The sequence below is a fragment of the Bos indicus genome, chromosome 22 (genome assembly GCF_029378745.1).
Source record: "Bos indicus isolate NIAB-ARS_2022 breed Sahiwal x Tharparkar chromosome 22, NIAB-ARS_B.indTharparkar_mat_pri_1.0, whole genome shotgun sequence".
Taxonomy (NCBI): domain Eukaryota; kingdom Metazoa; phylum Chordata; class Mammalia; order Artiodactyla; family Bovidae; genus Bos; species Bos indicus.
Window position 1 is genome coordinate 45,822,415 of NC_091781.1, and position 13,490 is coordinate 45,835,904.

At 39.9% G+C, this 13,490-nt stretch overlaps 1 protein-coding gene across 4 annotated transcripts in view; it reads right to left on the reverse strand.

Annotated features, from left to right (window-relative positions):
• Positions 1-3,380: 3,380 nt before the first annotated feature.
• Positions 3,381-13,490, reverse strand: part of CACNA2D3 (calcium voltage-gated channel auxiliary subunit alpha2delta 3) — an 898,858-nt gene continuing 888,748 nt past the window's right edge. For all 4 annotated transcript variants that reach the window (XM_070776473.1, XM_070776472.1, XM_070776475.1 and 1 more), the window contains 3 exons: positions 12,189-12,304; positions 11,894-11,973; positions 3,381-3,793 (listed from right to left, as the gene is read on the reverse strand). In XM_070776473.1, coding sequence (XP_070632574.1) covers positions 3,701-3,793; positions 11,894-11,973; positions 12,189-12,304 — 289 coding nt within the window. In that variant the 3' untranslated portion in view covers positions 3,381-3,700. The remainder of the gene's footprint in view (positions 3,794-11,893; positions 11,974-12,188; positions 12,305-13,490) is intronic.

Consider the following 13,490-nt stretch of genomic DNA (forward strand, 5'->3'; position numbering starts at 1 on the left):
GCCAATGCCTTTGACTGTGTGGATCACAATTAAGTGTGGAAAATTCTGAAAGAGATGGGAATACCAGACCACCTGATCTGCCTCTTGAGAAATCTGTATGCAGGTCAGGAAGCAACAGTTAGAACTGGACATGGAACAACAGACTGGTTCCAAATAGGAAAAGGAGTATGTCAAGGCTGTATATTGTCACCCTGTTTATTTAACTTCTATGCAGAGTACATCATGAGTAATGCTGGGCTGGAAGAAACACAAGCTGGAATCAAGATTGCCGGGAGAAATATCAATAACCTCAGATATGCAGATGACACCACTCTTATGGCAGAAAGTGAAGAGGAACTCAAAAGCCTCTTGATGAAGGTGAAAGTGGAGAGTGAAAAAGTTGGCTTAAAGTTCAACATTCAGAAAACGAAGACCATGGCATCCGGTCCCACCACTTCATGGCAAATAGATGGGGAAACATTGGAAACAGTGTCAGACTTTATTTTTCTGGGCTCCAAAATCACTACAGATGGTGACTGCAGCCATGAAATTAAAAGATGCTTACTCCTTGGAAGGAAAGTTATGACCAACCTAGATAGCATATTCAAAAGCAGAGACCTTACTTTGCCAACAAAGGTTCGTCTAGTCAAGGCTATGGTTTTTCCTTGGTCATGCATGGATGTGAGATTTGGACTGTGAAGAAGGCTGAGTGCTGAAGAATTGATGCTTTTGAACTGTGGTGTTGGAGAAGACTCTTGAGAGTCCCTTGGACTGCAAGGAGATCCAACCAGTCCATTCTGAAGGAGATCAGCCCTGGGATTTCTTTGGAAGGAATGATGCTAAAGCTGAAACTCCAGTACTTTGGCCACTTGATGCGAAGAGTTGACTCATTGGAAAAGACTCTGATGCTGGGAGGGATTGGGGGCAAGAGGAGAAGGGGACGACAGAGGATAAGATGGCTGGATGGCATCACTGACTCGATGGACGTGAGTCTGTGTGAACTCCGGGAGTTGGTGATGGACAGGGAGGCCTGGCATGCTGCGATTCATGGGGTCGCAAAAAGTCGGACACGACTGAGCAACTGATCTGATCTGATCTGATCTGCTGCTAAGTCATGTCTGACTCTGTGCGACCCCATATACGGCAGCCCACCAGGTCCCCCGTCCTTGGGATTCTCCAGGGAAGAACACTGGAGTGGGTTGCCATTTCCTTCTCCAATGCATGAAAGTGAAAAGTGAAAGTGAAGTTGCTCAGTCATGTTTGACTCTTAGCGACCCCATGGACTGCAGCCCACCAGGCTCCCCTGTCCCTTGGATTCTCCAGGCAAGAACACTGGAGTGGGTTGCCATTTCCTTCTCCAATGCATGAAAGTGAAAAGTGAAAGTGAAGTCGCTCAGTCGTTTCCGACCCTCAGCGACCCCATGGACTGCAGCCTACCAGGCTCCTCCGTCCATGGGATTTTCCAGGCAAGAGTACTGGAGTGGGGTGCCATTGCCTTCTCCAGAATAATAATGCTACCGTTCCTTATTTTGCAACTGCTTCATATATTGAATAGTACTTTTTACCACTGCCATTACTATCTTATTTTAGTGTCCTATGTCATCTTAGTCTAATGAAGTTATAGCATATGGAGTTGCTCTTTTGTTATTTTAGGACAGATAAAGGCATCACACAAATATTCTCATCTATACTGTGATTTATTAGTCTAACCTCAATAACTATTGCACTTGTTCTACTATATTTTTGTGAATGTTCACATATATGAAAGCTTTCTACAGTTTAGGAAGAATACTGCTACAGTTTAGGAAGAATACTGCTAGCTCCAGGTGACTTCTGAATCCATTAACTTATTATATGGAATGTCAAAGCTTATAATTTTAGTAACTGTACCATACAGTTAGATTTAACTGTATCACTTTAAAGTTTATCTTAATTATAAGTAGCAAACCAAACATTTTAATAAAACTTTCTGTGATGAGATCCCTTTGGAGACAATTGGCATCAATCATTAGTACTGTCAGTAGAAGTTTTCAAAAACTGGCAATGGCAGGATAACAGAGGATATTCTATTACTCCATGCTCTCTCCGTAACGCTGACCCTCCCACACAGCGCTATAGCATGGGGACAGGTAGACACAACCGCCCTCTATGCTGGAACCGCAACTCTTGCTACTACCGTCACTTGCTTACTTGCTTAAATGTTTACTGAGGGTCTGCTCTGAGCTGGATACTCTACTCTTCTCTCCTTGGAGACGAGAATACAGCAGTGACAAAATAAAAAACAACAAATAAAATCCTTGCCTTCTTGGTGTTTATATTCACCTGGGGAGAGACAAACACTAAACAAATCCAGTGGTGATAACTGCTATGGCAGAATATCAAGCAGGGAAGAGAGAAGGGGTGAAGGCATGTGCAAGTTACAACTATAAACAAGGAGGTCAGCGTGGACTGCCACAAAAGAAGGACCTGAAGAAGGTAAGGGAGGAAAGCATGCGGGTATCTGGGAGAAAGAGCATCCCATGATGAGGGAATAGCAAGTGCAAAGACCCTGAGGCAGGTGTCCACTTAGCATGCTTGAGGAGTAGGAAGACTTTGTGGGTTGGAGAAATAGTAATTGAAAGAAGCAAAACAATGCAGTACTATTATTCTTATAAATACTAGAATCATTATAGTATAAAGTAGTATGATAACATCAGTTTTTCTAAAATATCAATAGGATAATGCAGCCTTTAAGAGTTTGATTTCTCCACGTGACTTTTAGATGTTTGTCCTCTAAAGAAAGGCATTCTCATTTCTACCTAGGCGCAGAAATTATTCCACTTGGAATGGTTATTTTGGAATCACAATCCAGTGGAATCTATTTTCTTTGGTTCACGATCCAGTGTTTTAATGCTTACAGGTCTGAGTAGTTTCACATTCTGTAACATATAAGACCGAATTTCATCTCTTGTTTATGAGGAAAGCTAGAAGCCAAATTCTCAAGCAATAAAGTTGAGTCATTTGTAGTCACCATTCTTTCCTCCTTCAAGTCTTCTCAGAACAAATTCCTAGGGTTTATGACTTCTTTATTTCTATTCCCAAATACTTCAACACTTAAATATTATGGAAGCTTGTGTTCTCATCCAAATTATGATTTCTATTGAAGTTTTGTTCAACAAAATTCAGGGTTCTGTGCAATAAATTCTTCTGATGTAGATGATATTTTGATTTACTTCTGTAAATATTTTTAAAACAGAGTAGAGCATCTAAACAATTGTTAAATGTTTGTCTAGAATCTGCTTTAGAGTAAAGTCTCTGCCAACAACCATTATTTTCTTGCCTTCTGGAATGGGTGACTTTTTCATGCACTTTTCAGTCTGTTTTCTCAGCAATAAAATGATAACAAAACCCAAACCAGGAGATTATGATTTTAACATACTTTATTTAAAAAGTACACAGTTTTAAATTGGTTTCAATGGGTTTCAAGCAGAAGGGATGCTGCCCACTTGCAGTCCCGTTTCTGATGAAGGATGATAATAATGTAGCAAACTCACATTTGCATGACTGGCAAAGTAAAAAGATAACTTTTCTGTCAACATATTTTTAAGAGTTTGTATCACGCACAGTTTAAAATCATGAGATGCTGATGGTTGGACTATATTTCATGTCTCCTATGTCGCACCATAGTTTGGTTCACAGTTTATCCATAATTTAGCATGCCAAGAGAACATCTCCATCAGTGTCACCTTGAGAAGAGCATCAAAAGCAGAGGGAACAGGATCAGGACCATCTTGGCCTTGAGATTCGGTGCACCCCCACACTCCCTTGCATTCTCCTACAGGGAAAGGCAGGGTTGGTTAGAGCAGAGACAGATTCCAAGATGCCTTAAACTTCCCAAGGTATGTGGCGTCCCCAGATCTCTCCCTGCTCTTCAGCATATGAACAAAATCATTTGGAATCTAGATAATGTCCAGGAAATGGACTTGTGTACATTTCATCACATTAGTAAAGACAATCTCTGACTTCACTTGTCAATGCATAAAATATGCAAAATGACTTTTTGCATACTACAATGCAGAACACTCAAGAGGTAAAGGACTGTTGGTAGAGATGTCTGTTGTGATTATTTTATAAAAGCAAAATATTGACCTTCTAAGTAAATGATCACATCTCAGATCATTTCAGAGACTTGGCTATGGAAGGTTTTATTAACACGTGTGACTTCTTTTTAATTTCAGGGAAGGGAGGTTCTGTTTTACAAAAATTAAATCATATTATTTACTCCTTTCTGTACCATGATTTTCATCTACTAATTGACAGAAATTTCTCCATGTTCATTATTGTAAATTTCTTTTATTCATTCTTTTTTTTTTTTTCTTACTGATGGTTGTTCATCTTCTCAGGTGTTCTCTACTGTTACAAAGAGTGTTGAATGCAAGTCCTTCGCCAAAATTGGTATTTGTTCCTGCTCTGGCCTAAGGTAAAGATGTCCAGGAATAAGAGTGAAGAGCTAAAGGATATTTTTGCCTTCAATGGCTAGTGCCAGATACTTCATTGGTGCCTGTATTTTCTGATCATCCAATGACTTGTATCTTTCATGTCCTTGGTTAATTGTTTTTTTTTTTTAAGATCTTTTTTTAATATATATAGTTCATTTTTAAAGTCTTTACTGAACTTGGTACAACATTGCTTCTGTTTCTTAAATTTTGGTTTCTTGGCCATGAGGCATGCAGGACCCCAGTTCCCCAGCCAGGGATTGAACTTGCACCCCCTGCAGTAGAAGGCAAAGTCCCAACCACTGGACCTCTAGGAAAGTCTCAGAGCTTGGTCTATTTTTAAATGCAGTTTTTCTTCATTAATTTAAAGAGCTCTTTATGCTTTCATTTATAAATGTTCTCAGGTTCTATAAATTGGATACTGACTCTCAGTTATCCTTTTTACCAAAGGTTATAATTTTTATATAGTTAAATAAATCTGTTTTTCTTCCATTTTTTCTGGTCTTGGATAGGAAGGTCTCTCCAATACCTAGAATTTTTTTTTTTCTTTTAGAAATGTCATTGGCATATAATTGATCTACAATGTTGTATTAATTTCTGTTGTACAACAAAGTGTACTATATATATATGCATATATATGGTATGCATATTTATGCACATATATGCATAAAATACCCATTTTATTTTCCATTATGGTTTATCACAGAATGAGTAAAGTTCCTTGTGCTATACAGTAGGACCTTGTTGTTTATCCACCCCATTTATAATAGCTTTCACTTGTTAACCCCAAATTTCCAATCCTTTCCCCCCACCTCTATATCTGTCATTTTGTTTCTGTTTTGTAGATATGCTCATTTGTGACATATTTTAGATTCCACATATAAGGGATATCATATGGTATTTGTCTTTCTCTTTCTGATTTAGTTCAGCTAGTATAATAATCTCTAGGTTCCTCCATGTTGCTTCAAATGGCATTATTTCATTCTTTTGTATGGCTGAGTAATATTCCATTATATATATATACACACACTACACATCTTTATAGATTCATCTGTTGGTGGACACTTAGATTGTTTCTATGTTTTGCCTACTGTAAACAGTGCTGTTGTGAAGACAGGGGCGCATATATCTTTTCAAATGATATTTTGGTCTGGATACATGCCCAGCAGTGAGATTGCTGGATCATACGGCAACCCTACTTTTACCTTTATGAGGAACATCCATATTGTTCCCGTAGCGGCTGCACTAATTTACATTCTGATCACAGTGTAGGAGGGTTCCCTTTTCTCCACATTCCCTTCAGCATTGTTATTTGTACACCTTTTAGTGATGGTCATTCTGACTGGTATAAGGTGGTGTCTCATTGTAGTGGTGATTTGCATTTCTCTAATAATTAGTGAGGAGAAGGCAATGGCACCCCACTCCAGTACTCTTGCCTGGAAAATCCCATGGACGGAGGAGCCTGGTAGGCTGCAGTCCATGGGGTCGCTAGGAGTCTAAGTGATGATGAGTATCTTTTCATGTGCCTGTTGGTCATCTGTATGTCTTCTCTGCAGAAATGTCTATTTAGGTCATCTGCTCATTTTTCAACTGGGCTCCCTGGCTTTGTTTTGTTTTTGAGTTGTATGAGCTGTTGTATATTTTGGAAATTAAGCCCTTTCAGTTGCATCATTTGCAAATATTTTCTTCTACCCCTTAGGTATTCCTTTTGTTTTGTTTATAGTTTTCTTTGCTGTATAAAAGCTTATAAGTTTGACTAGGTCTCATTTGTTTATTTTTACTTTATTTCTATTGCCTTAGGAGAATGACCTAAGAAAACATTGGTACAATTTATACCAGAGAATGTCTTGCCTATGTTTTCTTCTAGGAGTTTTATGGTGCTATGTCTTATATTTAAACCTCTAAGGCATTGTGAATTTATTTTCGTGTATGGTGTGAGGATGTGTTCTAACTTCACTGATTTACATCTGACTGTCCAGCTTTCCCAACACCACTTGTTGAAGAGGTTATCTTTTTCCCATTGTATATTCTTGCCTCCTTTGTTGAAGATTAATTGACATAGGCGTGTGGGTTTATTTCTCGGCTTTCTATCCTGCTCCATTATCCATATGTCTGTTTTTGTGGCAACGCTATGCTGTTTTGATTACTAGAGCTTTGTAGCACTGTCTTAAGCCTGGGATGGTGATGCCTCCTGCTTTGTTCTTTTTTCTCAGATCAGCTTTGGTGATTCTGGGTCTTTCATGGTAACATATAAACTTTAAGATTATTTGCTCTAGTTCTGTGAAATGTTGTGGGTGTTTTGATAGAGAATCTGTAGACTGCTTTGTGTACTATGTCCATTTTAATAATGCTAATTCTTCCAATCCAGAAGTATAGGTCCAATCCCTAGAATTTCTTATGAGACCATCATTTACCATTCAGGTCCATTCTATGTTCTCCCCTTTGAACTGAACTTCTGTCATATGTAAGAGTATCTATTCTTTTCCACTGACTTCATCCTACTGGGTCTAGAACCTTAAAGAAAAAAACAGTGTTTTTTTTTTTTTTGGTCATTGTTGTTGCTCTCTTGTTTTTTAGTGTTTATCATGTATCTAGTTTCCAAAGCAAGTTGTCTTATTAATTTTAAAAGATTTTTACTCTTGTGAATTTAATGCTAAGTATGCAGTTCCACCAGGGACGGCTGCCGGGAGGAGCAACCCAACGTCCAAGGTGCGGTGGCTGCCCGTGCGCAGGAGGGCCTAGAGGAGCTATCCAACACTGAAGGTCAGGAAGGGCGGAGGTGAGGAGATACCCCTGGCCTGAGGTAAGAAGCGGTGGCTGTGCTTTGCTGCAGCAGCCGTGAAGAGATACCCAACGCCCAAGGTAAGAGAAACCCAAGTAAGACGGTAGGTGTTGCAAGAGGGCATCAGAGGGCAGACACACTGAAACCATACTCACAGGAAACTAGTCAATCTAATCACACTAGGACCACAGCCTTGTCTAACTCAATGAAACTAAGCCATGCCCGTGGGGCAACCCAAGATGGGCAGGTCATGGTGGAGAGATCTGACAGAATGTGGTTCACTGGAGAAGGGAATGGCAAACCCTTCAGTATTCTTGCCTTGAGAACCCCATGAACAGTATGAAAAGGCAAAATTATAGGATACTGAAAGAGAAACTCCCCAGATCAGTAGGTGCCCAATACGCTACTGGAGATCAGTGGAGAAATAACTCCAGAAAGAATGAAGGGATGGAGCCAAAGCAAAAAGAATACCCAGCTGTGGATGTGACTGGTGATAGAAGCAAGGTCCGTTGCTCTAAAGAGCAATATTGCATAGGAACCTGGAATGTCAGGACCATGAATCAAGGGAAATTGGAAGTGGTCAAACAAGAGATGGCAAGAGTGAATGTCGACATTCTAGGGATCAGCGAACTGAAATGGACTGGAATGGGTGAATTTAACTCAGATGACCATTATATCTACTACTGTGGACAGGAATCCCTCAGAAGAAATGAAGTAGCCATCATGGTCAATAAAAGAGTCCGAAATGCAGTACTTGGATGCGATCTCAAAAACAACAGAATGATCTCTGTTCGTTTCCAGGCAAAACATTCACTATCACAGTAATCTAAGTCTATGCCCCAACCAGTAACGCTGAAGAAGCTGAAGTTGAATGGTTCTATGAAGACTTACAAGACCTTTTAGAACTAACACCCCAAAAAGATGTCCTTTTCATTATAGGGGACTAGAATGCAAAATTAGGAACTCAAGAAACACCTGGAGTAACAGGTAAATTTGGCCTTGGAACACGGAATGAAGCAGGGCAAAGACTAATAGAATTTTGCCAAGAAAATGCACTGGTCATAGCAAACACCCTCTTCCAACAACACAAGAGAAGACTCTATACATGGACATCACCAGATGGTCAACACCGATATCAGATTGATTATATTCTTTGCAGCCAAAGATGGAGAAGCTCTATACAGTCAACAAAACAAGACTAGGAGCTGACTGTGGCTCAGATCATGAACTTCTTATTACAAAATTCAGACTTAAATTTAAGAAAGTAGGGAAAACCACTACACCATTCAAGTATGACCTAAATCAAATCCCTTATGTTATACAGCAGAAGTGAGAAATAGATTTAAGGGCCTAGATTTGATAGATAGAGTGCCTGATGAACCATGGAATGAGGTTTGTGACATTGTACAGGAGACAGGGATCAAGACCATCCTCATGGAAAAGAAATGCAAAAAAGCAAAATGGCTGTCTGGTGAGGCCTTACAAATAGCTGTGAAAGAAGAGAAGTGAAAAGCAAAGGAGAAAAGAAAGATATAAGCATCTGAATGCAGAGTTCCAAAGAATAGCAAGAAGAGATAAGAAAGCCTTCCTCAGCAATCAATGCAAAGAAATAGAGGAAAACAACAGAATGGGAAAGACTAGGCATCTCTTCAAGAAAATTAGAGATACCAAGGCAACATTTCATGCAAAGATGGGCTCGATAAAGGACAGAAATGGTATGGACCTAACAGAAGCAGAAGATATTAAGAAGAGGTAGCAAGAATACACAGAAGAACTGAACAAAAAAGATCTTCATGACCCAGATAATCACGATGGTGTGATCACTGACCTAGAGCCAGACATCCTGGAATGTGAAGTCAAGTGGGCCTTAGAAAGCATCACTACGAACAAAGCTAGTGGAGGTGATGGAATTCCAGTTGAGCTATTTCAAACCCTGAAAGTTGATGCTGTGAAAATGCTGCACTCAATATGCCAGCAAATGTGGAAAACTCAGCAGTGGCCACAGGACTGGAAAAGGTCAGTTTTAATTCCAGTCCCAAAGAAAGACAATAACAAAGAATGCTCAAACTACCACACAATTGCACTCATGTCACATGCTAGTAAAGTCACGCTCAAAATTCTCCAGGCCAGGCTTCAGCAATACGTGCACCGTGAACTTCCTGATGTTCAAGCTGGTTTTAGAAAAGGCATAGGAACCAGCAATCAAATTGCCAACATCTGCTGGATCATGGAAAAAGCAAGAGAGTTCAAGAAAAACATCTATTTCTGCTTTATTGACTATGCCAATGCCTTTGACTGTGTGGATCACAATTAAGTGTGGAAAATTCTGAAAGAGATGGGAATACCAGACCACCTGATCTGCCTCTTGAGAAATTTGTATGCAGGTCAGGAAGCAACAGTTAGAACTGGACATGGAACAACAGACTGGTTCCAAATAGGAAAAGGAGTATGTCAAGGCTGTATATTGTCACCCTGTTTATTTAACTTCTATGCAGAGTACATCATGAGAAATGCTGGGCTGGAAGAAACACAAGCTGGAATCAAGATTGCTGGGAGAAATATCAATAACCTCAGATATGCAGATGACACCACCCTTATGGCAGAAGTGAAGAGGAACTAAAAAGCTTCTTGATGTAGTGAAAGTGGAGAGTGAAAAAGTTGGCTTAAAGCTCAACATTCAGAAAACGAAGATCATGGCATCTGATCCCATCACTTCATGGGAAATAGATGGGGAAACAGTGGAGACAGTGTCAGACTTTATTTTTCTGGGCTCCAAAATCACTACAGATGGTGACTGCAGCAATGAAATTAAAAGATGCTTACTCCTTGGAAGGAAAGTTATGACCAACCTAGATAGCATATTCAAAAGCAGAGACATTACTTTGCCAACAAAGGTCCGTCTAGTCAAGCCTATGGGTTTTCCAGTGGTCATATATGGATGTGAGAGTTGGACTATGAAGAAAGCTGAGCACCGAAGAATTGATGCTTTTGAACTGTGGTGTTGGAGAAGACTCTTGAGAGTCCCTTGGACTGCAGGGAGATCCAACCAGTCCATTCTAAAGGAGATAGCCCTGGGTGTTCTTTGGAAGGAATGATGCTAAAGCTGAAACTCCAGTACTTTGGCCACCTCATGCGAAGAGTTGACTCATTGGAAAAGGCTCTGATGCTGGGAGGGATTGGGGGCAAGAGGAGAAGGGGACGACAGAGGATGAGATGGCTGGATGGCGTCACTGACTCGATGGACGTGAGTTTGAGTGAACTCCGGGAGTGGGTGATGGACAGGGAGGCCTCTCGTGCTGCGATTCATGGGGTCACAAAGAGTCTGACACGACTGAGCTACTGAAGTGAACTGAACTGATGCAGTTCTGGGAAGAAGGAAACAGCAACCCACTCCAGTATTCTTGCCCAGGGAATCCTGTGCACAGAGGAGCCTGGTGGGCTGTGTCTGTGGGGTTGCACAGAGTCGGACATGACTGAAGGGACTTAGAATGCATGTATGCACTGGAGAAGGAAATAGCAACCCACTCCAGTATTCTTGCCTGGAGAATCCTGGGGATGGAGGAGCCTGGTGGGCTGCCGTCTATGGGGTCGCAGAGTCAGACACAACTGAAGCAACTTAGCAGCAGCAGCACCATGCAGTTCTGGTTTCAAATGAAGTGGCTTTATTGTTTTGGGACAATCGTTCATATTTCTATTTTACATAGACCTTTTACTAGAGGTGATCATTGGATTTTATCAAAAGCCTTTACAGCATATGTTATCGAACTCTCCCTTGAACATAGAAACAAACATTCTCAATAAATTCCAAATTCTTCTTAGCAGTACACTGACTTTAAAATATTTTGTAGTATTTGGATAGTTTAAATAACATTAAAATTATTTGGTATTTACAGGTGACATTAACACTCAGTGGGCTACGGTGGCATTTTACAAAAAACAAATATCCTCTCAGTATCCCTATAATAATTGGTCTAGGCCAGTTTTCTATTTTTCAAGATGGAGGTGGAGTATTTTTAAATTGTAATTTTGTTACTATATTTAAATTTTTTTGCCTACAACTTTGAAGGACATAATTCACCTACGTCTATAAGTTTACTTTTTTACTACAAGCTTAATTTTTCCTCTGATCATCACTTTTGGTGTAAATGTAGTGCCTTTATAGTTGTGACCTCACGTGTTACAGGGAGTTTAAAGGCTTATCATCCCACATTTAGATACTGCGACTCTTGATCTGACATTAGTATTGTGACTTTTGCTTTACATGATTTTTTTATAAGTAAAAGGCTGTCTAAAAGTAAGCAAGGGAAAATAACTTTAACTACAATTTGAAATAAGTAAAACAAGATGGTCAGAGCCACTTTATGTGTAATAGTGGAAAGTGGTAAAACTATAGCACATTTGTAAAAGGGAAGATAGTAAAGAGGCTTTTAAAAATATATGTGAATATAATAAGAAAAGACTATTAAGTAAAGGCTAAATAAGAAGGCATTGAGAGGCTGAATGTAGAATAGCATTAGCCTTCCAATATATTATTTCTTGGTTTGCCTGAAAGGGATGATTTTCTCAAGAGTAAACTTTTGAGCTATAGTTCTCTGATGGCTGTGAGATCCTCATGGAGAATCTGATGGTAAAAGAGTAGGAGGGGGTATCAGATTACCTCAGGATGGAAGCCATGACAAGATTCCGGACGCCTTCTGATCTTCTGGGCCTTTAAACGTTCACACTTAAGCGATTCATTATGTTGACTGTAGTTAAGGCATATTTCCAAGACGCTCCTTTTCCTTATTCTGCATTTCAGATGTCAAAACTTGGCACTTAGTTCCCTTAACACCTGCTCTCTAACAGTGGAAAGAATATCATCTCTCCCTCTCTGAGATTCCTCCCCTGGGTTTCCTACTGTTGCTCCCCCTTACCAGCTTCATCAGTCATGACTGGACTGACACACAAAAGGATATACCTGATTTCAATGGGTGCCATGGTGATGGGGGCCACAGACTCACAGAGGCAGCTGCTGTCCACCACCACCATGAACAAATTGCTGCTCGGGATCTGCTGGATGACAAAGGACCTGTTGGAACAAGAGGCAGAGAGAGAGTGAGTGGTCATTTACCATCCCCCAAGTTAATAGCCATGAGGAAAACTTCCTCCAGAGTGGGACAACTGCTATAGTATTTTGGAAAACAAATTTCAGAGACTGGTTTACTACTCAAGTTGCCTCTTTCCATGAAGCTCTTCATTTCAAATCCAAAGCTTCACTAAGAAGACAATAGCTATGTCCATACGTAGCTCACACAACTCATCTTGGAAAGACTAGACTTTATGTGCATGAAACAGGAGAGTCAGAGTTGGCTAAATTACCTCAGTTTCTAAGCTCTAAGAGGTTATGCTTTTCCAAGACTCATTTTCTTCTCCTAGGGCTTAAAAACCATTGCAAGTTGCATTTGATGTTCTTCTGAGTGTATGTTTCTCTCCTCCTCACCTCAAGGATAGACTGAAGCCATGCCATAGTAATTATAAAAGAACATGAACTTCCTAGACCTTTCCCTCAATCACTTTGCACAATGTCTGCCCATAACAGAGGTATATTGCTTAGGATGAAATCAAGGCTAGTTGGTTAAGGAGCTCCAGTTGTCTCAGAGACCAGGTCATGCTGGCACAAAGGCCATGCTACTCATGATTTTGGTGTTCTCGCAGGGGAAGATGAGCACACACATTTCGACTCTGCCATCTTGGGCATTCCGTCCTCACTTTTTTTTTTTTAATCTTCTGGGCCCATATGTACACTTAGTCCAACATAAGTAAGTTTAATGATACCTCTTTCTCATCTGGCCCACTACACGAAATGACAATCATCATAATAATAATCCTTGAATCAGAAATACCAGCTCTTTGGAGGAACAAGTTGGAGAACAAATCCCATATTCTTCTAGAGCAAATAGATTAACTGAATATTTACCCCCAAGTCCAGAATCCTGTCACATAAACTTTTCATGATATTTTCACCAAATTCAGTTTACTCAGTTGAACTAGACTATAATCTTAAAAAAATGGCCAATTTCTCTATAAGTTATCTTTATTCATCTTCCTCTCAATAAATGTATTCTATTCTTTAGAGTATATGTAGTATAATAAGATATGAGATGAATTTTTATGATCATGATGTACAAGCTGATAGAAATACCAAAAGTATTTGATGGACACATGACTTATTTATTAATAAAATTGACAGCAAAAACTTTACAGACCTAAGTAAT